This window comes from Trachinotus anak, unplaced genomic scaffold, assembly GCF_046630095.1.
Source record: "Trachinotus anak isolate AG129_WGS33_773 ecotype Australia unplaced genomic scaffold, CSIRO_AGI_Tana_v1 ptg000008l, whole genome shotgun sequence".
In the NCBI taxonomy this organism is placed as follows: Eukaryota; Metazoa; Chordata; class Actinopteri; order Carangiformes; family Carangidae; genus Trachinotus; species Trachinotus anak.
Window position 1 is genome coordinate 7,132,483 of NW_027273859.1, and position 27,034 is coordinate 7,159,516.

General features: G+C 41.5%; 1 protein-coding gene across 2 annotated transcripts in view; it reads left to right on the forward strand.

Moving 5' to 3' along the window:
• The window catches only part of galnt9 (polypeptide N-acetylgalactosaminyltransferase 9), an 88,667-nt gene that overhangs the window by 13,630 nt on the left and 48,003 nt on the right, over positions 1–27,034 (forward strand). Inside the window, exons 1-3 of one of the 2 annotated variants that reach the window (XM_071482152.1) lie at positions 9,384–9,478; positions 9,768–9,934; positions 18,902–19,076. In XM_071482152.1, coding sequence (XP_071338253.1) covers positions 9,438–9,478; positions 9,768–9,934; positions 18,902–19,076 — 383 coding nt within the window. In that variant the 5' untranslated portion in view covers positions 9,384–9,437. Of the gene's footprint in view, positions 1–9,383; positions 9,479–9,767; positions 9,935–18,901; positions 19,077–27,034 lie in introns of those variants that run through there. The other variant, XM_071482151.1, reaches the window with a different exon arrangement.

Below are 27,034 nucleotides of genomic sequence, written 5' to 3' on the forward strand. Positions count from 1 at the left end.
GCCCTCAGTTTCCCAGTGGCACATGGCACATACTAAACTTGCTCGAACTCCAAATGACATGAGTCAGAGAGCAGTGCACAGCAGCACAACAAATACATTTATTTTATGCCAAAAACACAATTTAAAGAAGTACATTTCTGTCACGTTTGGCATTAATTTCACAATGGTCGGCATAATGCTGTTAATATCAGCGTTTTCACTGTCAGATGGCTGTGGAGAAATGGTTTGTGACCACACTGGTGTTCAGCAGAGCAGCTTTTGTGGCCCAGCATTCCTGATGTAATGTGCAAATATGTGGAAGTTGGTCTTATAATACATCCATGCTTTCCCTCCACCACTCAGATGTTGCTACGCCTCTGTGCCTCCTGCAGGGAGTAGGTCACGTGACCAACAAGGCTAGCAAGCTAGCACCACTGCTAGCAAGCTAATCTGCTAGCATATTCGAAATGTTAAGTGTTACAGTGGATATATTTCAGGAATTAATTTGATATCTTTTCACTACATTCACACTGAGCCGCCCTCTTCATTACCTGATATGTGTCTAGTCAGACATTCAGAGCAGAGCTGAGCGAAGAAGAATCTGAGGGACAGCAGCTGTAAAATAATTAATATTGAAGGATCCTTAAATGTGATTTTCAATAACGATGATTAATGTCCTTCTGTATGTGTAACCCTTGGTGGTGTCCTCCAGTCACTCTGGGCTATGTCTACAGTTTCTCTTTGAATAGTCTTCAATAGTATACACACAACCTGACTCTGTCTTTCCAACTTCATCAACTTACACTTACAACAGGTGAAAGAAGAAAGAGACATGGCAGCTTGATTCAGAGGATTTACATCGTTTTCCTTTTGCTGTGGAGAGTTTAACTATTTTTCAAGGACTGTGTGCTGTGGTATGTATAAGCAGACAATCTACCAAAGCTACTAAAATGTAGCATAACCTCGATTTATCCGTCTGTGTCAGTCACATGACTCAAGCCCCTCGCAGGTTGTGGTCCCTCGGGAGTCTCCCTCTTCACTTTACTTCCTTGATACTCGCTTGATACTTTTCATCTTCTTCATCTGTCTTATTGCCTAACTCCACTTAATCCTCCCTCCTCTCCTCCGTCAACGGCCAAGAGAAGTTTCTGAGAGCTTTAGCGGGGATAACAATTCATTTCATCCAATCTGCTTTGTTCTGAGCTCCTTTTCACACCCAGAAAAATTAGACAAGAGTGGAACAGGGAGGAGGAGGGCAACTAAAAAGGAGCGTGCTAATTAATAAAATCAGCTGAGAGTGCCTCTGGAATGGAAGGGTTTTAGGAAACTCCTTTTTTAAACCAACACATTCAACAAAAAATGTGATGCAAGACAAAAAAAAAGTGAAGTTTTGCTGAAGTAGTTCTTTGTGGTCTTAAATGCCCTGTGTCTCTGTTTCGGGGGCATTATGTGTCCTTTTATGATCAACACAATATTTTTGTGCTCATATAAACAAGCAAATATCTCCAAATGCAAACGAAGAATGTCATCTTGAACAAGGTAAAGCTTGAATACATGACAGATATCCAGTAGGTACAAAGATAAAGACATTTGCTGTGACGCTCAGTGGAAATAAATACAATACGAAGTGTATAGTTTCCTTTCTGTTTAAACCACTGAAGCAACACTTTTAAGAACAGGAGAACATCAAAGCACTGCTCTTAGCAAGTGAAAGAATTGTCCAAAGAAAGAAAATGGATATGTTTACAGCCAGCACAATACTGCTGTGGCACTACTCGGGACATTTTGGATGTTCTCACAACTTACCAAACAGGTATTGTTTGGTAACTGCCGTGTTTGTAAGCTCATGTGAAAGCTGCAGTCAGACTCTAGTGTTGATGATACAACCGGACCAAGTCCACCAGAAAAGGTGGGTCTGCTTCCAATTGAACTCAGCTGCAGTGGCTTTTGTGTTGTCATCAAATCAAAAGAGACAAACCACACGATTTTATGAAATATGTGACATAAATTGGATGGATTACATAAGAAATCTGAAATGTACTGTATGTATATTTATGAAAAAAAAAATCACTCTGCAACCATGGTAACACATACAAGTCAGCATGTGAGTGCAGGGATATTGCCTGATCAATAAGAAAATGAAAAGGTGTGAAAACAGCAGGAGACACCTCTGTTTCTCCCTGGTTATTGTTATTCATAAAAGAAGGTTTGAGTTAAAGCCTAACAATCAGCTCAGGCTACACACTGAAACGTTGTCATTTTAAAACAGAAATAGTCTCTGTCATTCTACTTGATGTCATTTGTTTCCTTCAAGAGAAAGTCACATGATTGGAGCATGATGACTCAGTGAAGGATACGTCATGACTGATAAGAGCCAATCAAGAGGGGACATGAGTGCTTGTGTCATGTTTCCAAAAGTCTAAGTTTCTGCCTACCCAGACTAAAATTCAACCCTGGAATTTAAAGTTTTTATTTTGGGCATTTTTGCCTTTAATGCAACAGGGAGAGCAAGATAAGAAAGTTGGGGGAGAGAGAGAGAGAGAAAGGATTTGAACCAAGGTCATTATGGTAGGAACTGAGCTGAAATGGTAATGCACTCTATCAGGCTAGTCATTGGGCACCCCAACCCTGGACGCCAGGTGTAAACATAGTAAACATGATGAGTCTTAAAACTAAAACATATTAGTGTGAACGATCAGCTGATGAGAGCTCTTGGACTGTTTGTAAAAAGTCAGTGTGAACAGGAACCAGAACTGAAAGATCTTTTGACCTTTTTTTTCTCAGACAGGCTCAAATGAACTGAACTGCAGTTGTAAAAGCATCCACTGGGCCTCATGCCAGAACCACCATTTACACAAACGGATTTGTTCTTCTGTGACAGTTTGTGACATTCAACAATCTTTCATTACCTAGAATTTCAGACCTGTCATATGATTCATGGACAGACGTGTGGAGACGTGTGTCTCCATAGAGGAGAAAACACTCGTTTGACTTATATTGTATTATTATTATGCCTTGGTCTGAATTGATCGGTAGATAGGAAAGCTCTTTCACTCCATCGTCTCTGTCCAGTGTGATTATTTTGTTGCACGCGATGGTGCAGCATCACTGTAGGCTTGAATGTTCCCTGGATTTCTTTTACCCTTTTCACTCTTATAATATTTTAGTGAATGAAATCTGTTCGCAAACGGGCAGCCTAACTTTCTGGGATCTGTTGAAGGCACTCATCCTCATGAACAATTACATTCATCAGACTGAAACTAATCATTTATAACTGTCCAGTTAAGAGAGTTTGGAGAATCTGACTGGGGCACTCATACCTCACAGAAAGAGGGAAGAGAGGCTTAGGATATAAAAATATTCTTGCATGAGTTGACCTGCTGTAGTCAGGTGCAGTGCCTGGCCTCACACAATATGAAAGACGGTTACATATTTCTGATTTCTAATTTGGATTCTGTAATTATGTCCTGCGGGTGAAAGGTGACTGCAGCACTGCCAAAGTGAGCTTAAATGCCGAAACCAGGCACTTTCTGTGAAACCAGGCACTTTCTGTGAAACCAGGCACTTTCTGTGAAACCAGACACTTTCTGTGCAATGGGCTTTTAATTGAACAGGAGTCACTGAGCTGAGAGGCCTTTGATGATTGTAGGGAAGCATAAGTCCATAGCCATGACTGAGTGATCTGCACATTCACAAGTCTCTCTCTTTTCAAACCTGCCAGTCTGCAGCAAAACCAACTCATAATAATTACAGCCACCATTGACTCCCACACAAAAATCTGCAATCCCCATTCACCGCCGGCTAGTCTGTATTTCTGTCCTCTGCCCTTCACGTCTGCAAGTGATATTCTGAACTCAGATACCAAGGGACTTGGGCAGAGCTGACATAGTGACTCTGCCTGCCCTCAGAATCCTTAGGTACGATAACAGTTCATTGTGCTGTGGAGAGAAAAACTAGGAAGGCAGACAAGCTGGTAAGATTGCTGATGTTCATGTAACAAACAAAAAGGTTGTAAATGCAACTTGTGTCACTCATAAATAAAAAAATAAAAAAATTAATTTAAAGTATCAGACCTGCTTTTCACCCTCCTGCTCTCCTCCTGCAAGAGGATTCTTATTCAGTTACTTCTAATCTCACCTCCATCTCTATTGTCACTTTGCAGAGGATTTGATTTATATTTTATCAAAATTGTTGTTAAACCCAAAACTATATTGAATGCTCTGCTTCCCCAAGGACCTGTCATCTTGTGTTTGTCTGCCTGTGGGATTGTGATAACCAGAAAGGGAGGCTGGAGAAACAGGCTTACCTCATCCCTTAAGCGTCTGATATTGCAGAATGGGATCGTAAGGTCTCTGCGGTGCAGGAGCTCCTGCTGCAAATTGTTGCTCTTTCCAGTGCTAGAGTTTATCTCCTTGATGGGGGAGGGTGGGGGTGTTGGAGAAATGACAAGGCAAACGATTATCTTTCTGAGAGGAGTGCTTGCGGATCGGAAAGTTGCTTTGGTGTTGCCTGCGCAGCGCGGGTTACGGGAGGTTAATGTGAAATTTCACAGCGTATAGGAGCGGCCAGCGGGAAAAAAAAAGCCAAAGGAAGCGGCTGGGACTGCTGACTGCTGGAGGAGGAGGAAGAGGGAGGTGTGGTAGAAATACATCTTAATCTGGCGCTCTGTTTCTGTCAAAGCTTGTTCCGGGTCAAATTATGAGCGCTGGCCAGTGAGCTCAGTCCCATTACAAACAGATGAGTCGATCGCTCATCCTGTTATGGCTTTACAAGGCTTCCCTGCTACTGCAGGCAGGTACAAATTTAAGGTTGAGCGATGCCCTAAATTGGATCCAGTAACTAGGGCAATGGAACTACAATTTCACTTTACGATTTCGACACTGAAATCAAGCCTCACACCACATCTCAGCTAGAAGCGATGAAGCTGCCTCGCCCTCTTTGACATTTTCAAGATATTACTCAGGCGATATTCATTAAACACACATCTCCACAAGTTGTATAACTGAGCGTGAGTGAAATATGCATTACTTTGTTTTGCACAGTTGCCATATCATGGCTGTGTCTCCTCAAAAGAGCGCAGCAGTGCAAAAACATCCCCCCCTCAAACTCACTGCCAGATTTGTCATTGTATTTATAGACCTGGCAAGGCTGATTGAGAGAGGCAATAGAGAAAGCTGTGAGAGGGAACAAAGGAGTTGCTGAGGGAGAGCATAAATGCACCAGGAATGGCTGAAATGATACAGGAGGGTTATCAATCAAAGCACTTGTGCATTTACTTTTAAGAAAAGAGTGCAAGAGCAGTGCTTAAAGTATAGATAGGCGTATGCAGTGTGCTCTATCATAAACACTCTCTGTGGTTTAGTTTTCTTTTTGTTACCTCTGCTGTCAGATGCATGTGGGCTGCAATAATGGAAGTGATTGATAACAGTGCATGAAATTAAGCTTTCCCAGTCCAGAGCAGCAAGCACTCGTCTCCATGGACAGTGAGACTATAGGCAGCAGAATGTCATTCCTGCGCATGAATAGCTGCCTATGTACCGATCTGATAACATATTAAAAAGAAATTTTAACAGCTGTATTCTACTAACCCTGTATGGATGTGATGATTGCTGTGTTTGTACAGCATGGTTCAGGTTAAACCTTTTGTAAAACATAAACATAGTGGAGCATTTAGCAGCTAAGGAGCCAGATATTTCCCTAAATAGTTGGTAGTGACCAAAGACAGAGCTAGAAGGAGATTACTGATTGGACATGTGTTCATCAGGTGACAGCACAGCGCCAAGGCTTTATCCAAAAGGGGGAGCAGTTTCAGACACAACCTAAGTGTTGCTCTGTATGAGGTTAGACAAGTTAACCCCCAAGTGTAAACTAGTCAACAAGTCAGCTGTATTGGTTATTTTCTCAACCCTTTGGTACGACCCATGGAAGTGTCTCATGAAATAGTGCCCCTACGGCAGCAGACATACCAAACCTTGGTTGTCATAGTTACAATAATAAACATGCAGATTTTACTGAGAGTGGCGTACCTACCTTTGTCACCATGGTTACTATAATAACAGTCATAGGTTGGTTAGGTTTTGGAAAATTATGAAGATTGTGATTTGGGTTAAAATAAGCACTTCTTCAACAATATATGATCTTTGTTGCCATGGCTACAATAATAACAATGTGGTTAACTTGAAATAGAAAAAACCTGAAATTCTACTTTTACTACATATTCCTGTATTTTGTTGATCCATCCACCCCAACCTCCTTCTGACGTGGACTTTGTCGCTCTCTATCCTACATCACTGCACTTTTCAAATTTTCAAGCACATCACTTTCACCATTTTAAGCCTATCACGTCAAAAGCTGTGAAATGAGGCCGCCCAGATTTAGGGCTGTGAAACAGTCTGTCCTGTCATGAACCTAATGTTAGCTACAGTGCTGAGCAGTCCACTTTAGCTAGCTAGGTGTCAGTCCGATATCAAAACTGTAAAAATTAAAAAATAATTTAATCATAATATCATTGAATAATGTATGGCAATAGAATTAGAATCTGTCTTTTCTCTCGTCTTGAAAAACTTTGCAGACATGAGATTCTTAATGTCTCTCTGAAACTGATAAGCTGTCCAAAGTCCACCTGTCCATTTACCTTTCAGTTATGTATGAAATATGAGTATAATATGAGACTCCAGTGAAACCACACATCTTATTTGCACATAAAGTTCAGACATTTAACTGACAGTTTAAAGTTGGGTGCCACAGTATGTCATGACTGATGACAGAATATGTTTAAATTCTCAAAAAAATTAATTAAAAGCAATCAGCTCAAATTGCAAGGTATTCATTTACAGTGACAGTTGATGTGACAGGTGCATGAGATGAACGTGCAAAGTAAAAAATGTAAGGTAAAGTCCAAAGAGCAAAGTTGAAATCCCTTGTCCTCACATTGTTATCATGACATGCAAAACATTTATTATCTAATTTTACAAGTAAATAAGATGCCATCTGTTGTTTCGTCCTACATAATTGCTAGTCCCTCTCTTGCCAATTCTCATTGTTGAAAGGTGAGAACCTGCTAACACATGCCCACACGCGCACACACACACACACACACACACACACACACACACACACACACACGAACCAGTAGCTGTGGAGTACGAGAAGGGTTCCACTGAGTGGAGAGAAGAGGATGTAACTTTAGCGCCAAGCTGGGATCCATCTGCTGTGTGGCTGTCCTCCTGCAGCCCGACCCCATAGATGCTGCTGACTCAAGCTGATATCCCAGTTCACCAGGGTATCAGAGCACTGAGCACCAGCAGAGTTCAGATGGCTCACAGCAAGAGTGGAGGAGCAGTTAACGTGCTGTCTTTGAACAAAACGTGTTCAAGGTAGCGTTGCCACACCAGAATTTTGACTTTGATACCAAAACTATTTATTGTTATATTTAAAGATATGACTATAAGGCGATAAAAAAAAAAAAAAAAATCTCCACCGTGATATCCACTGTTACATTTATGTAAAGCGTGGGTTTTCATTTTCTGTGCTTTAGTGTGCAGAAATAAAATAATATAACATACGATTGCACAGTTGGTCGCTACTTCCTGTTGGCAGTGATTGTATTGCAGCGCCACAGTTTCATTTGGACATTTAGGAGAGGTGTCTTATTAGTTGAGATTAAGGATGCTGTTTTCTGTAGCAGCCTTCATTTGTGATTCAGGATGAGACAGTTCATTTTTAAATAACATCTTTGCCAAGTGCAGATTTCCAGCTTTACTTGTTGCCTCTGTCACATCTAATAATCTGTGATAACATGTGAGACTGATACATTCTGACAAATCAATATATTGTCTCATTAATAGCTCTAGTGTTGAGTGGTTTTACACCTGGCAAATGCAATATGTCACCTCGATGTCTTTAACTCCACTCTGCCTCGATGAAAGACGTCAAGAGCTTAACAGGATTTACTGAAGCTAAATGGAACTCACAGATTTGTATACACTATGGTTGTTTTATGCAATTTGATATTCTAATACAGTAGAACACTACAAGTGTTTCATCACAGCCAAAATCTCTTGTAAATAATTTAACTACAACAGTTATAGTAGCCACCTCATTATCTCCACATAATGACTCAGCACTGCTGAATAAGATATGTGAAACATGGGGCAACAAAGGCAGAAGCGGGTGAAATGTGTTTGTCAGCTGTTGCGCTTCAATCCTAATTGGAGCAGCGTGGAAAGATTCACAAAACCTTGGGTGTGTGTCTGTGTGTGCTCACAGTTGCCATAGGAATCAGCTAAGTGCTTCTGTCCAGTCAACACTGTTATTTCTGACTTCAAAGCCACAGTATGTCAGTGGAAAAATACTGTATTTTACTGGAAATGACAGGGAAGTTTGACAGACTTGAGAGCAAAGATTATCAGCAGCAGAGAGTAACAAGATTGAGGCTGAGTGTGTGAGCAAGACACGCAGACCCACACAGCGAATGTTCATTTGCTTGGTGTAGTGGACGGTTTATTTGTGTTAATTGGATGGCAACATTAAGTAGGATTTGAGACACAGATGTTACCATGGAGTCCATGTATGAGAGCAGGAGAAGAAGGCAGAGACCAGGTGGTGGTGAGAGAGTGCCAAGGTTATTGACAGCAGAGATAGAGGCTGAGCGGGAGATCAAGGACGTTGAACACATCCTGGTGTACCCTGGTCTAGATCATGTTTCGGCTTATGTTTACATGGAATATTGAAAACCATGTACATATGATTAATATATCATCATCCAGGCTTCTTTATTAGTGCAGGCATGTGTTTGACCCTTCCTCATCCAGTCACGGCAGAATCTATACATGCATGTTGCATATATAGCTGACTCCATCTCTGTGGCTGCGGTTGCTTCCCTTCTCCAGTAGAGACATTTACTGTTGATTGGCCTAATCAGCATTGTGCAAACTCATTTGGCAAGGGCTTGAATGTAACAGATGTCCATTTAAATGTAAAAGTGCTGCACTCCAGTTTTAAATATTGAGAAAGTCAGTGAGTCACAACTGACTTTAATAAGAACATAATAACATAAGTGGGTACTGCCAAAGGTTGCTTGGTCATAAACCTGTCAAACCACAGTAAAAATAGATACATTCTTCTCCTGACTCTGGAGAAATATGATTTTTGCTCAACATATAGTTTCAGTATTGCAGCTGTACAGCAGCAGTGACAGTATGGTACAGAACATCCAGGTCTGGGAGCTGCAGCTTTACCATCAAATGGAAGTGGGCCTTCAAATGAAATCTTAGAAGAGAGCTATTTTTTGCCTTGCTGGCTCAGTGTACTGAGGAAAAAGATACATATCTTTGTTTTTGGAGAGAAATAAAAGGCTGTATGCACCATGGGAATGCACGGGGAATGTGATACTGAATGTTTTACTTTGTATTTAACAGGAAAAAAGCGTGTTAAACTCCAGGCAGTGGAAGGAAACTATGAGGCTGACTCAACACATCCATCTAATAAATCTCTCTAGGTGAAGATTTTGAGGCTAGCTGTTTCAAGTCTTTGTACTAAGCAGAGCTAATTGTCTCCTGACTCCTGACTGTAGCCTTATTTTCAACAGACAGATAGGAAACTTACTATCTCACATTCAACAAAAAAATAGCAAACTACAGCATGTGCATCAGATCTACTGTGTCAGGTAGCTGCTCATATGAAATGCACACAGACGACGCAATTGTGTGTTTTCCCCCATTGAACGATACGCAGCACAGTCCAGGTAGTTCCAGCACTGGCTAATAATCTGAAATGTGTCTTAACAGGTGTAAGCAGCTGACATACCCAGAGGACCTTCCTCAGATCTCTGTCGTCTTCATCTTCGTGAACGAAGCGCTGTCGGTGATCCTTCGCTCTGTCCACAGCGTGGTCAACCACACGCCAGCACACCTGCTCAAGGAGATCATCCTGGTGGACGACAACAGTGACAGTGGTAAGACCTTTTACAGCTTTATTAATAGGATGACAAGAGATATTAAAAAGTGCTTCTGCTGGACTTTGGTTGATGGTGGTCACTGTGGTCTTTCTGGCCTCTGTGGAGGTTTGATCCAGTACCTCTCTGATCACTTACTTTTTCTATGCTCATGTTTAATTGTTCCTCTCCATTAAGTGTATCCTCTCACACTCTAAATCACTAAACCTGTAGAACCTGCAGTTTATCATTGTCAGATGCTGCAGGTTTGCTTATTCAGTTGAGACAGTCTCCCTGTACACCGTGTTTTGTCTTCCCTGGAGGAACTGAAGTCAGGCACCATACACAGATGAGTTAGTGTGATGTTGCTGGACTCCTGCCAGAGCAGCCAGTCTGTTTATATTGTAGTTTCTCTGCATATTTTGGTATATGAATGCATGTTGGTGTGTGTGTGTGACACAGTTTTCTGTGTGTGTTTGTGGGTAAAGGTTGAAGGGACTGAGAACCCCTGAGGGTGGACTCTTGTACACCAGGTTTTAAAATAGCTTGACAAAGGAGGGAGGAGAAGTCTCATCTTTTCCTAAACTGCTGCATATAACTGTCTCCATGACGATGTGGGCACATGCTTCAGTTGCCTCCACACCATGATGCCCACAGCAGCTGACGATGCTCAGCCCCGCATCCCAAAATCGTTCCTGTTTGGAGAGGGAGGGACAGTGAACTAGATTCCAGACGACGCTTGGCCCTCCTTCACTTGGCACAGAGTAACGGGCCTGCCTCCCTCAGGCTGGCAGAGGAAAAGGGTGCATAAATAACATACTGAAAGAAGGCCGGGAAGGAGTCGCCACTGGCACACACTCCCCACTGAGGCTCTAACTGCCTACTATTAAGCAGGGAGCTGTTAAAAGCCAGTGAACAGACAAAAATGGAAGACGACCCCTCCTCTCATTGTGTCATTATGTCAGACTGCCCCACACATGATGACTCTTACGTAGATTGTCCCAAAATAGATTTATCGAGGACAATCCTGTTTTCACTATAAAGTCTGAAATAATTTTCTGACAGCAAACACAGTGTACTGTGCTTTACCTCATCTCAATCCCATAAAGTGTTGTTGTTGTGAGTGCATACAAGACTCTGATAGTGTACAAAAACTCTGACTGAAATCTATTATGAAACTGCTTCAGTACTTGGAGCAACTCTGAATACTTCAAAGCTGCTATAATCAATATTTCTCTATTGACAAATGAACAAGTGACTTTGTGAGCTGCGAGAGTTGTTGCTCATATTGATGAACCCACACAGACTCTGCAGTGCCCCTCTTCTCTGTGGAATATTTTAGCTTCTTTCAGCAATGTTTTGGTTTTCTGGCTGGCAACATTACTATTTGCATTCACTCTCATCAGTGTTGTTTCAGGGCAACTTGCGGGTAAAGACAGTAGCAGTAGTTTAGTCAAAGAGAATTTAGTGATCAGAACAGAGCTGAAAGGAGAATGAACATCAGACTTACATTTGCCATGTTGTCTGAAACGCAACCAAATGAATGCTAATGCTGCTCAGTGTCTGCCAGATCTATAAATAGGCAACTCTCTGCTAACACATTCATCATATCAACTTTATAAGGTGACAAGTCAATGTGGTGTTTACAGTTTGTGCTTCCTCCAAGTTGCCAAAAAATTAATGCAAAATTAATGAATAATAAATGAATGCAGGTTTAAGCATTTAAAAAAAGTAAAAAGCACAACTGAATACTGAATAAATAAACTGTGAAAGAAATGTTCATCTTTTTAATGTAGTTCTTCACAGTGTGTGACTTCATTCATCAACAAATGATGTGACTTTTAAATAACAAACTTGGCAACCCATTCCCACTCATTAAAACCTGGAGATTCACTCAGTTTGCCACAATAACGCCCCAGGCATAGAAAAGTTGTCTGCATCCAGAAAATGTGGCAAACTGAAACGGATGCAGAAGATGTTTCCTAAACCTGAACTCATGTTGCAGCTCCTGTCTCTGTCACTTCCTTAGTAACCTTTGCTGTAAAGCCTCACAGACTGGCAGTTAACATTGGTGTGCTGGGTACAGTTCACTGAGATCATTCTACATGCTGAGGAGGTGCTGATGTTTTCATTGTCCACTCGCCTTGTGTATTTTTAATGAAAGGTCAATTTCAGGTCACGATCTGCGAGCCGACACATCCGTCAGCAGCTCTTACTCTGTGTTTACCAACAGTGATGATAATTTATGCAGATGTGTGAGCGGTTTCTTGGGAGCCTCTCTGCTCTGACATTACACAATTAACATGCAGGCTAGACTGCTTGACCTTTTCAGGATGGCACTGTCTGTCCCCTCTCGTTTAATCAAGGCTCAGTGAGATGAGTGTAGGTACAGCTACACTCACTCCTGGCTTAATGAATCGCGCACAGGAAGCATGTTTGCCTTGTTGCTGCGACACGTTTCCTTTGCCGGGACAGCCGGTGACATTTATTGGTAGCTGAGAGGTTTATTCACAGCGCTGCTTCCAGCAGTCTGAACTTAATTCACATTCCCATTGATGAGCTTCAGCTGTGGGATGACTTCCACTCATTGTTGTTCGCCATGTTAGCGGCAAGGAAAGGCTTAATGAGCCCTACAGGATTCACTTCCAGCAAATACCACCACCAAATTGATAACTTAATGATTCATATAATGAAAACAGGATATAAACTGAGGACCAGTTGAGTACAGCTTGTAATATTAATTTGAACTGGAGCTGAATCACTTGAAACATTGCATACATTAAATTATCGTTGTCTGGCCAACGATCTGAATGAGTTCTACTGCCGCTTTGAAAGACAGTGGGACAAGCCTGACACTAACCTCCACATCAGAGCCACATCAGAACCCCCCTACTCCCCTACCAAAGGAACGTCTCTCTCTATCCTGGAGAGAGATGTCAACAGGCTTTTTAAGAAGCAGAACCCCCGCAAAGCAGCCGGTCCTGACTCTGTCTCTCCATCATCCCTGAAGCACTGTGCTGATCAGCTGTCTCCAGTGTTCACGGACATCTTCAACACCTCACTGGAGACCTGCCACGTGCCAGCCTGCTTAAAATCCTCCACCATCATCCCTGTCCCCAAAAAACCAAGGCCCACAGGACTAAATGACTACAGACCCATTGCCCTGACCTCTGTGGTCATGAAATCATTTGAGCGCCTTGTCCTGTCCCATCTCAAATCCATCACTGACCCACTCCTGGACCCCCTGCAGTTCGCCTACAGAGCCAACAGGTCTGTAGACGACGCCGTCAACATGGCTCTCCACTTCATCCTCCAGCACCTGGACTCCTCAGGGACCTATGCCAGGATCCTGTTTGTGGACTTCAGCTCTGCCTTCAACACCATCATCCCGGCTCTGCTGCAGGACAAGCTCTCCCAGCTGAGCGTGCCTGACTCCACCTGCAGGTGGATCACCGACTTCCTGTCTGACAGGAGGCAGCACGTGAAGCTAGGAAAGCACGTGTCTGACTCCCAGACCATCAGCACCGGATCCCCGCAAGGCTGCGTTCTTTCTCCTCTGCTCTTCTCCCTGTACACCAACACCTGCACCTCCAGCCATCAGTCTGTCAAGCTCCTGAAGTTTGCAGACGACACCACTCTCATTGGACTCATCTCTGATGGCGATGAGTCTGCCTACAGGTGGGAGACTGAGCGTCTGGTGACCTGGTGCAGGCAGAACAACCTAGAGCTAAACGCTCTGAAGACAGTGGAAATGATAGTGGACTTCAGGAAGAGCCCAGCCCCACCCACCCCCATCTCCCTGTGTGACTCCCCCGTGGCTACCGTGGAGCATTTTCGCTTCTTGGGAACCACCATCACACAGGATCTCAAATGGGAGCTAAACATCAGCTCCCTCATCAAAAAAGCTCAGCAGAGGATGTATTTCCTGAGGCAATTGAAGAAGTTCAACCTGCCAAGGACTATGATGGTGAACTTCTACACCTCCATCATTGAGTCCATCCTCACCTCCTCCATCACCATCTGGTACGCTGCTGCCACGGAGAGGGACAATAACAGACTGCAGCGTATCATCCACTCTGCTGAGAAGGTGATTGGCTGCAATCTTCCGTCCCTCCAGGACCTGTACGCCTCAAGGACTCTGAGGCGTGCAGGGAAGATTGTAGCTGACTCCTCCCACCCTGGACACAAACTCTTTGTGACACTCCCCTCTGGCAGGAGGCTGCGGTCCTTCAGGACCAAAACCTCTCGCCACAAAAATAGCTTCTTCCCATCTGCTATTAGCCTCATCAACAAGGCTAGAGAGCCCCACTGTTGCTGATCAATTGCACCAATCACCAGAAAAAATTCCTTGTATGTGAAAACATACTTGGCAATAAAACTGATTCTGATTCTGATTCTGATTCTGATTCTGATTCTGATTCTGATTCTGATTAGATTAAAGCTTCTGAAAAGTGTTGGAAATTTGTCTGAGAATGTGACACTTGCAAAAAGCAATTAGAAGAAGACACTTTGTATTTACTGTATCCTGCAAAGATCCTCATTTGTTCTTTGTCTTCTGACTTGGAGTCCCATTAAATGACTCTAAATAAGGGACCAAGTCTTCGAGAAAATCACCTACCTCCCTGTAAAACTTCACATGCAGCACACAGCACACAGAAAGTAGAACATGCAGTATATATACACATCTATAGAGCTATACAATCACCTCGCATTAGAATTAATATGTTAAAAGCACTGAAGAGTGGCCATGAATAGACAGACAGCATAGAAAAATAATTAATTCAGGTTAGAGTGTTTCCCCGATGGTAGTTTTCATAATTTATCTGCCAGTCATTCAGAGAAAATCAAGAGTGTGTTGCCAGAGCAGAATTTTAAATGAAATGGATGTAACAGTGTTAAGAGTGGGTTAAGGGTGGAGGAGTCAGGAAACATGAACCAGTTCACTGTCGTGCTGTTTCCAATAAATGTGTGAGAGGTGGATAACCTCCATATTGCTGATATGCCGCTGCACAGATTATTTCTGCAACACACAGGTCTAGTGCCAAACTCTTACCCACTCACAGTGAAGGGCCTACACTGCTGCAGCACATGTGGATATCATTCCTGAGAAGCTGTTTTCTCAGGATGAGGAGTATCATTTCTCTTTTGGTGACAGATTTTTCTTTTTTTTCGGAATATTTAACGAACATCACTTGACTTGTGGTGAGCCAGTTTACCCGTTAAGTAACTTCTCTAGTCTGCTTGTGATCAATCAAAGCGATCAATTTCAGACCTGTTCCTGTATCTGTGTCTGAGACAAGTCCATAAATCCAGCCCTAGAAGAATGTAGCCTGTGGTTTGTGGAGCAGAAGTACATCTCTCTTCTGTGAAGGTGATCATTTTACTGAACCAGACCCTTGTGAAGACACTATAAAACACAACTGATGGGTGTGTTGAGGCTGGTCTTAGTGAATATCCTGTGGGTTATTTTGAAAACAGTCATACTGCTGGTTAATGAGCACATAGGTGGCAGTATGCAGGAGGATATAATTCGAGCTTTGCAACATGTAAGTGGATTCTAAGGCTTTATCACAGTTTGAATAATTTATAGCATGTTCGATACCTCTCGACCATCTATCCTTAACACAGCGGTACCCATAATCTTCCATGTTACCAGAGAAATTCATGGGGCTCTTTGCAAAGTCTACTATGTATTAACTTTTAAATTTATGGTATGATGGATACTTATTTATCCTCTGCTATGTTGCACGCCAGTCCTTTAAAATGTATTCCCTGCTCCATAACTCTCCTCCCATGGATGCGGTCCAATGTTTTATTTGCTAGGATCAGAGGGAGGCCCATAACTTTTCTCCTTCCCAGCAAAGCCCAGTAATTATTACACTCTAATAGCTTTTATCATATTGTCGCTGCAGGGTACACTGATGATGAAGGAGTCCCATTGCACAGGTTTGAAATCTGCAACGGTGCAAGCAGAACCAAACTGCAAAGGTCTTTGGTCTCTCTAAGAGGCACAATTCAGCTTCTAACACTGACTCATCCAAATGGGAATCCAGTAAAAATTAACCTCATTATTCATTAATTGTTTTACGTGACATTAGTACTAAATACTAACATCATGTTCATTTGTACGCACCACTCAGGAAAGCTTTGTATCAGAGGATACCAAAGAGATGAAAGAGGAAAGGTCTGACTTTGATGGGTCCAGCTCTCTCTGGATGGAGAGTTAAATGCCATTTATGAGGCATTCTGCACATAAATGGCAAATGTCTTGTGGGTGGAAGAGGTCACCCGGAACCAGAGGTTCCTTTGCATCAAAATGAAAATCTTCTCAGTTTGTGAAGATGAAATAATCTAAAATCATCAAAGTGGAGGAAGAAGTAGTCAGATCCTTTACTCAGGTAAATTAAACTAAACTTAACAAAAAGTACAAATAAAACAATGTAAAAACTCCATTCTAAGTAAAAATTCTGCATTCAAAATCCAGCAGAAGTAAAATGAAATAATAAAGTAATTGTACGTATTACATCAAAAATTTTATCTCAATACTGACGGATTAATGTGCAAGTGGCATTTCACTGTTGCGGCAGGCAGAGGGTGTTTAAACTTCAGTATTTTATTCCAGTGATTCCCAACCCGAGGGGTAGGACCCCCTCCAGAGGGTCACATGGGCCATGAAATGATTAATGGGGGAGGAGTGAAGAAGAAAACCCATAAAATATTGGATAATTGAACCTCCTCTGGCCTCAAACAGTTATTTAAGTGAAACCATCTGAGAAGTTTAAATGGGATATCACTCAGCTAATAGACATGTAAAATGTGCTGAGCCCCAACTAGACACAGCTTTTTCTGTGATGGGCCACAAGCCAAAAATGTTAGAAATCAATCACTAACAGTGCATTGTATTTCATAAGATATGAGTTTTTTTAATGTAAAATCTTAATATGTAAAGTGACAAGTACAGAACCACCTAAAATGTAGAGTAGTAAAGGCTTCGAGTAGCATAAACAGAAATTCTCAAGCAAAGTACTGAAGTACTTACAAAACTGCACATGCAATCAAACAGACAGCAACATCTGCAGGCAGCCTGTCTTTGAACAGTGGGAGTAAAAACACACGGACAAGAGGAGAACAAATTGCTCACTGAAATGCTGCAGCCAGCTGGCCAGCAGACTACAATGCACTACCTACATACAGTACAGTTAGCGTGCTAATCACTGAGCAGCCATGCTGCCCATTTGTTCATGTTAAACATGAAAGCATCAATAAAATAGGAAATAACACATCCACAGACTTACACTCATTTGCGTCAAGGGTGACTGCTTCCAAATTCTCCCCCGTCCTGAAAGAAAACTTCAAAATCCCAACACTCCCTCCACTCGCTGCATCACCTCAGTCACACAGACGGGGGTTTAGACTGGCTGATTTATGTAGTGAGCCAAAGTCAGAAGCTAGGTGTGGATGCTGCTCAATGTGCCACAAGCATCCTTATTAATCTTTGCTTCAGAAAGTGGAGTGCTCAGCAGTAACCCAGAGGAGAAGCTCAAACAGCCATCTATCCTCCAACAAAACCCAGACATCAATTTGTGCAACTGGCTGAAATCTGGCAAACCCAGTGATGACAGCCAGCGTCATCTGTGAGAGCAGAGATGTTACAATCCAGCCGGAATAAAGACATGAGCAGAGGAATGCATGTATGCAGATACTGACACTGTACTGCAGCCTGTATTATAACCTTAAACGCTGTCACATTTATATTTGATTTAATGCAGTTTTACCTCTCACATCACAATGATTTCCTTTCGATAAAGCAAGAATGGGTCGCTGAACAAAACAGCCTCCTCTCATTATTTTTTCCTCTCACTATTTGCTGCTACCACCATGTATGTAAAGTTGCCACCTACAATCGGTGTTGGGCAGTAATGTGTTACTTAGAAAGGTGCAACAGTAATGTGTTACCTTTTACAGTAATGAGTACTGTAACACCCCTTTGCTTTAAAATATGGCTGTTGGCTTCTTTGGTGTGATACTGGGAGTTTGATGTCTGGTTGATATCATTATGGTCTCTATGAGTTCAGGGGACAGGCTGGTCTGGGCCTTGACAACAAAAGCGCAACACTGAGCAGGAAGAGTCCAGTCTTTATAATGGAGAGAGCAGCCACACTCTCTCAGGCATCAACACACACTACACTGATTTTTTATGAGGTTTAGTAGCAAACTTTAACCCAAAATATATTACAATTTAACTGCGCAAAAAATGGTAGAAAATTAGATTTTGCTCTGTAACTCAAGGTTAGAAAATTGGGTAAATCTTTAATTCACAGGCCGTTAATTATGTAGTAATTATGTTGTAATGTGACAAAATTTCCAATGAATACAGATGAATACAGGTTCTGGTTTTGGTCAGAGATAGATGGTGTGTAAACCCTGCAGCTTAATTGGGAGTATGACACTAGTGAGGCTAATGTTAAACTAGCAATATAAAAACCTCCAAACCATAGGCTGGCTGCTTGTTAAATATAGTGTATTGTTTTTCATCCCTACAAAGGCTAAATACAGAATATGTGACAGATACAGAATGTGTGAGGTGTGGGTGTGCAGGCTTTGTTGTTTAAAGGCGCCTGTGCTAAACAAAAAGAAAGTAAAGATTAATGTAACTCGTTGCTTTGACTGTTAGTATGTAATGTGTAATAAGTCATTTATTAAATTTTGCAATTAAAGTGCCCAACATTGGTTACATTAACAAATGTTAATATTAACATAAAGTGTGCACTTAAGCTAAAAGTGTAAAAATAATCAAAGAGCATCAAAATGAACAGTCATTCCTATTACAGCCCTGACATTAAGACTGCAAGGCCAAAACCATTCAACATTAGCACTGGGTTATCTCTGAAACACTTTATCATTGACTACAGCTGCATGGTTAATGATCTCACACAGTCATTTGGATGTCATTTAAAAGAGGATTCTCTCTTATCTGCCCTCTTTCAGTGGAGCTGAAATTCAACTTGGACCAGTATGTGAACAAACGCTATCCAGGCCTGGTAAAGATTGTGAGGAACAGCAAGCGGGAGGGCCTGATCCGAGCCAGAATACACGGCTGGAACGCAGCCACGGCTCCTGTCGTTGGCTTCTTTGATGCCCATGTTGAGTTCAACGCAGGCTGGTAAGAAAAGGTCTTGTCTAACACAAGAGGGTCTAAGCTGTTTCACTGTCCTTTCTCACCTTTGCCTTTGTACTTTGCTTTTTATGTTTTCTGTGTGAGATTATTATCATTGAGGTATTCAGTTTAATCTACCCTAAGCATTTTTATATACTGCCAGGCTGATTCTGACTGAGACAGCACATTTCAGCAACATGACCCTTGTTATTAGTGAAGGGTTTGCCGTTAATAAGCTTTTTCCTCTTGCATCTCCTTTTAAATTGTGAGTAATGAGCTTTGGTTAGAGCCGAATCAAAAGACATCCCAATTTAAAATGACACTACCTGGTCAGCAAATACACACTCACGACGAGGGAGAGAGAGAGGGAGAGAGAGAGAGAGAGAGAGAGAGAGAGAGAGAGAGAGAGAGAGTCAAACACTGTGAAAGGCCTAAGAGAGGGTAATTAAGGAAGGAGCTCAAATGTTGAGCATTTCAACATTATTTTACTTGCGGGCTATGAGTTTATTTTACAATATGAAATTACTTCTGGGGGTCTCAGTCCAATGTCTGCCTGCTGCTTAAGTTTACCGGCAAACAAGTCATTCAAATAGATGTAATTGACACCTAATTTGAGCCTGTCATGCTGCCAGTGTTTGAAGATGAAGCGTAGCTTTTGTTCCCTGGGAAACTGCCTGGGAGGCAGGAGGAGGACAGGGGGAGATGAAGGGAAAAGTGGAGGGATGGAGGAGGAGAGCCGGGAGAAAAGGTTTGATTATAAATTGTTTACAGTGTCCCTGGATGCATTTCAGTATTTTTGGATAACTAGATACTAGGTATGTAAACAAACACGAATACATTATTTGGATGATTTTGGTTATATATAACAGACAGACACACAGACAGTAGCTCTGCATTACACTCTTACTAAATACTGCCATGATGACACAACAGGCATGTTTCATGTTTATGTATTGACTCTTTTTCTACTGTGTCTCTCTTGCTTTATTAAGATGACATGAGAGCACAAAGCAGGGCGAGTGTGACCCTGCTCAGGATGAAAAAGCATAAACATAGCCAGCCACCAAACACTGTGACCTTATGACCCTTACAAAGTGATGATTTAATGTACCGTGATTGTTGCCTCTTGGCAGACTGTTTTATAGTGTGCATAGGAACTGGAGACCTGGAGGCTGTGTGGGGCGAGCCGTCCCGCCAACCAGCAGCAGGGAGAAAGTTGCATCATTGCCTAGGTGCATTACTGATAATAACTGATTCCCCTGGTGGTTCCCTCATCTGTCTCCCCATCTGTTCTTGCTCAAAAATAGACCCCCACATAACCTATTCACCTCTGTATAGGCTCTTTGTCACTGGCCCCTCACCACCCCTCCTACTGTCAATGTGTCGTCAAATTTCCTTTGAGTTAGTTCACTTGCTGTCGTGTGAATTTCACACACCTCTCTCTTCTATTCCGCACACAACCTCACCATCATCCCCACTTCCCCCCTCCTTTGATAACCTGCTGCTTTCATATATATATATTTTTTTTTTGAGTTAGTGCTTCAGAGATGCTTTTGCATGAGGTTTTATTTACAGGAATCAGTGGCAGTAGCAGAATCCTTGTGATTTTTCTACAAGTAGATAAGGGTTAAAGTGTGAAGGGTTATAGCAACGGAGGAGCTGACAGGCTTCAAGAAGCTTGTTCGTGTTGCATGGATTTCCTTGTGTGTGTGAGTGTGAATGTATTTATTATCTACTGTATGTCTGCAAACATTCTGTGCTTCTCCTTTATTCAGATAGATTCACTTGTGGTATCTACACCATCTATTTGTTAGAATGGAAGACGTTCCCTATTTATCATAATACAATTATTCACCATGCCGCATACAGTGATAAGTGAGACGGATGGTTCCAGTAGATGTTGTGGTGAGTCTCTCGCTCAATGACCTTGTACACGCCGCCTGCGCATACTGAGCCACAGACAATGCTGCCAGCTCTCAGCTGCAGCGCTGTGATTCATTGGCACGGCGTTTCCCCTGGGGTGCTGTACATTTTCAGCTGAAATGTATTGCTGGTTCGCATTACTGTTAAAGCAAACATAATTGTATCATACTGTACAGTGCACTTGACAGCTGTTTCCCATTCCCTCACACCATGTTGGTTTATGAGGAGTTAAGAAGCGAGCAGTTTCCACCAGAGGAGTGCTGGAATCTGATTTCCACGGCTTTGCTCTGCTTTAATATGAGGATATGAAAACGTTGCCTGTCATTAATGCAGTATTGCATCAGCTAAATGTTCACAATCCATCTCCTCCAGTGCTTTGTATCCATCCATCCCTGAGACAGAGGATGTCCATTCTGCTCCAAACATGACCAGTTTCCTTTTACATGCTCTGTAAATAAACAGGATTAATGGAGGGAAATGGGAGCGTGTGGTAATTAGGACCCACTGTATGCCACACTTCAGTCACACTGTTGCAGAGGGGAGGTGCAGGAAAATTGATATTTATTTGGTTTTTGAAGCCCCTACACGGTTGCAATCTCAGGTTATTAACGATTAATGATTAACAGTGTAGCTACGGCTCCCTGCTGAGTGTGTGCAGGAGATAAGATTGTCATTGCGGGGAGGCTGTAATGAAATACATGCTTCAGAAAGCAACACTTTGATGAATGTTGAATGCGACGCTGCAATGCAACCTGGTGAGATTATCTAAGAATAAACAAACTGCTGGAATTTATAAAAGTGAGAAACCAACCTCCACCTGCTGTAACAATGAAATATGTAATATTTGTCACATTCATATTTGATTACAGTTCCTTTGTTAATATCATGGACCGCTCTCTGCTCCTAACGCCAGGCAGATGTAGTGGTATCATATTACATTCAATAGCACATCAATTTCAGCATTTTTGAAGGTTGAGGAATTTTTTTTTTTTGCAAAAGTAACTCATGTCTTGTCATGTCGCTCGCTGCGTCTGGCTGCAGCCATGTTGAGTGCTTCGCTGAGCACAGGCCACTGTAACCACAGAAAAAAACAGACTCTTGCAGCTTGTACATTTGTGTCAAATCAACCACGTCTTGAGCAAATGCGTTTAGAAGTAGAGTGGAATCTAACATTGCACCATAAGAACCTTTTCCAGTTCATGCTTCTGCATCTGTCTACTTCAAAAAAGCCCTCGTGCCACAATGAATTGAAATTCTGCATGAATACCTTTACTTTCTTTGGATTCTGCATTTTTTATGGGAGGAAGGAGACTGTCTGATATTAATATGTGCTCTACATATACATGTCTGAGCTGCTGTGTGAAACGGCCAGAGAGGAGGACTGTGGATGGTCTCACATTTAAAGATTTAATTTGCATAAAAATGGCTAGAAGCACTGCAGGCTTAGAGTCTGCATCATACACAGAGCAAACTCAAATTAACACTATCAGAGTTCATTTTAGCAGTTTATAACTAAAATCTAAATGGATCCACACCACAGCGTTAATTTAATTATTTTCTCTTTTGTTTGATTAACTAAACAGGTGTTACCTCCATATTAAGGCTGTTTATTATAGGTACAAATATCACACTGGAAAAACAATCTAAAACAATAAACAGTGAAAATACAGTAGGCTATAAAAAGAGTTTTTTTTGCTTTACAACACATTTATTTAAAAATCAAAACATGTTGCATGGCATATGAATTTTAATGTTCATGTTAAATCTTTTATGCGTTCTTAAGTCATGTCCATACTGGCTTCATAACTCCCAGCTTATCCTGTTTTAACTAAATTATAGTGTTATCAATATAGTGAGAGCTGCTACCATCAAACATATTATTAATTGCAACACAGTGTACTTATACACACATACTTATATAAGCATACAGTATGCCAGTCCACATTAATGCTGGTTCACACATCTACACATGCCTTTATGTATTAATTTCATCCATTGCCTCCATGGTTTCACTTTATGTAGCTGAGACATTTATGAATCATTTTCTCCGTGTTCATAAATTTAGTGATCACAGTTTCACCTAAACATAAAACATCATGTAAATAATCTGTTGGATTCATGGCTCTGTGGAATTTCAACATCCTTAAGCATCTGTTATCCTATGTATATGTTAAAGGGATAGTTTAAGTTATTTAACGTGTGATGTACTCATACATAGTCAGTGTATTACCTGCAGTAGATTCAGATTGGTGCGCTGCCAGTTTGGAGAGGTACACACGAGAACTATCACAGAAGCTGAGCGATGTCCTGCTGTGGATGGGGTCAACGGGGCTTTAGCCATTTAAAAAATACTTACTGAAAAAAAAGCCAATATTGCTTTATGGTGAATATTTTCACTGCTTTATCTTGCTGTCAACAGCCGTTTCATTTGGAACTACATTTTCTCAGCCATTGAACTACCTACACACAAGCGCACTTTCGCTTAGCTCTTTCTGACACAGACAGCTGATCTGCGGCATTATACCGTGTGCATACAATGAAACCCCAAAATCCCTTTTAAGACTTTTTAAAGGTGGTTAGCTTTCTGATAGCAGGATTATTACAGGTAATATAAGGTGCAAGTTGCAGCACGAGCAAATATCATATATTTCTCAAACGACATGTCTAACCAACAAGAGAGAAAGTAAAACCTTTGCTGCCACTGAAGTTCTGAAGAAGCCTAAGAAAGAGAGTTAAGTGAGCCCTGGTTTTTCATATTAACTGATTCAAGAGATATACTGATGAAGTTGTACTGAGTTCAGAATAGCCTATCTAGCTTTACTGAAAGATAAAGTTAGAATTTAACAAACTGCATGCAGTTAGATTGTTGTAGACTCCAAGCAGTAAGCTGCTTACTGGTGAGATACAGCAACATATAGATGAATATATGTACTTGAAAATACATTAACACTCATTTACACTTACTTTTTTCATTTAAAGTCCAAGGTATCTTTGTTAAGTCTGATAATCTGCCTCAAGTAACGTCACTTGAGTCAGCATCAGTTGCTACTGGAGTCTGAAATTGAAAATCTGGAAGTGTAATAGATATGAGCTTGTGGCCGGTTCCTCATCTCTGCTTGAGGTTCACAGCTCAAGGATATATTGGTGGCTACTAGCATAACACACACAGAATCTCTGACTGGGCTTCTGCATTGTGAGTAATGTCAGCACACTGTTTTGACGAGGAAGAAAAATGCATGGAATAAAAAAAGACACATCTCTAGTTCTGCTGCAGCATTTGTGAAGGTTTTCACCCACAAATTCAGCTCGCCTCAATTTTCTGCATGTGCTGTCCCTGTGCATTCTCTGCCAGAGATTTTTGGGTCATCAGTGAAAGCTACTGTACACCAAAATTACATTTTGTCCTCCATGGGTAGCTCACATGTTCTGCTGCGTTAAGTCCGATGAAGAATTAAAGAAGATCTTTTTTTAGGCACTGAGGGCCCTGCTGCCCCTGAGGCATAACTCTGAGCATAGTGAGATCCCATTATCTGATAATTCCTTGCTTCAGAATCATTCCCAATTTGAGATCCATTAATCTGGAAATTTTAAATAAAAAATGTAACCTCAGAGGGGAAGGCTGCAGCTTTTTTATATCAGCACTGGATAAAGGTAGGACAGATAGTGAAACATCCTCTGAGGTTGCTATATTGAGTCAAGCAGATATAAATGGAGATTGTACAGTGATACTTATCCTGGCTCGTGACTCACCGTTCTGTTTGTTTAATTCTGCCAAATGTGTGCACAGGCTGATGTGAAGCTCCACAAAAGATGCTGGCTATTATGAAAGACAAACACAGTGAGCCACGAAAAGTTAATAAATCAAACGCTCTCCTGCTTCGGTATGAAACGCTACAAGAAATGGCATAGTGAGCGAACAGCAAGGGCGGTTGTCGACATCTATTCACAATATTGGATGAGTCATCACTGGAAGGGGGGAAAATCCTATTGTAGTATGGAGCTGAGTATGATTGGGAACGATGTGGATGAATAATCCTCTCAGTGTTATGCAGATGAAATGGCAGATATAGGAAGAGGAATGACACAGACTTGTCTGTCAAATCCAGATGTGTCCTCATTTCAGGAGCGTCTCTGTCTAACCAATCTTATGGTTCCCTGAGGTACAGGAGCTGCTGGCTGGCTCTGGGGTGTTTTTGGGTTCTCAAGGACGCAGGGAAAAGAGTGGAAGATGTTCAGGGGGGAGGCTGGGATGGCAGAGAAATCTCCTCAAGGTTAGCGAGTGTAGAGGGAGATTCAGAGACAGCACCACCTCAGCTAACCCAACAAAACTAACCACGTCACAAACACTGCCATATTAAACCTGTGTACAACATTAAGGCAAAGTCTATTCCAGCAATTACCAGCCTTCAATCAACTTAGACTGTCCATTTAAAATGACAGCCCTCATTAACTCATTATCATCATCATCATCATCTAGCAGACATCAACACACCTGTACATCCTTGATATGAGGATGTAGTGCAGGGTAAATACACCTAGTGTCACTTCTTCATATACTTTGATGTGTTTTTAGATATTTTTTTCATACGGACTAATCAGCCAGCTGATTTATTGTGTTGTGCACTGGCATAGCTGCGGAAGTCAAAATGAGTGTGTTTTTGTTGTCAGTGAGAGTATGGATGGATGTTTGGGTTATCACAGTCAGTCATCTCCCCCTTTTGACAGAGGAAGGTAGTCTGTGTAAATATGGAAGCTGTTCAGTCTCAAAACACAAGGGTGAAATTTGTAATGACACAGGCTTTGGGAGTAAAAAAGGATGTGTGAGCATGGATGTGTTAACGGAGCTGGAAACACTCAGCCTGACTGCCAATTTGCCCCAGTGGCCACCCACAGTACTGCAGTGGAAAAAAATCCCCTGCCACCCAAAAAACATTGTCTCCACAGATGTTTTAATAGTGTTTGAAATCCATGAACAAAACAGTCATACATTCAGCCGTTGTATTACTTATGGGTGGACTAATAGTGAAAATAAATTATTGCACCTTTTGCTAGGGACCCCCAAGAACCCATTTAAAGACCCTTGGGGGTCCCTGGCCCCACTTTTAGAGCCACTGCCATAGACCACCATTAAACAAGAGTTAAATGTTAAATGCTAAATGTTTGACATAGACTGCAAACAAGATCACTTGTTACAATTTGTGTTTTCTATTTTTACACCACTAAGGTTTTTTTCTTTGTAAAACCTTCCCAGAGCCGAGCAGGTCCAAGCAGGGATGAGGCGTGACCAACAGGTGAAACACTAATTTGTGGTCAGTGCACAAGGTCAAACAAAACAGGAAGCGGAGAAACTTTTCGTTAAAGTCAATGTGCACCATTCTGGAGTCTGGTAGTTTTGTAGCCTATATAGTACAACCATGGGTGTGCCCCTATAGGCATCATTACTTGCTAGTTTTAGATTATAAATGAATAAGTTTGCAGTCCATGGTTTTTTGCAGTGGAAATATATAATTTAATTAAAAACAGTAGAAAAAAGTAGAATTTCATCTAAGAAACGAGCCCAGCTAGCAATACTGCAGGCAGTGTTTTGTTGTGTAGTGATCCCTGGTTGGTTCGTTGTTGATTTGCAGATGAAGACATCAAAGGCATTTTGATGATTATTCTCTCAGTGGCTCCTTTAATAGGTACACCTGTACCATCTAAAGGTGTTTGAAATATCCTCCCTGCCTCAGGTTTGTATGTAGGAAAGACAAAAGTAGAATCATCTCTCAATATAATGCAGTCCAGTTCAACATCACCTTTAACTAGGAGCTCAGTAATAAACATATATATGACTTTACACATTTATGACATTTAAAAACTGAATATATAATAGAGTAGAATTTATAGCAGAGCTACTGCAATGAATTGCATTAATGTGATGATGTGCAGGTGTACCTAATAAATAGATAAGTCCACTGTGTGTATTTTTAACATGTAACAGGCCACATGCTCTCTCAGTCATATTTGGAGGAAACTCATTTTGGGAAATATACTTCTTCACT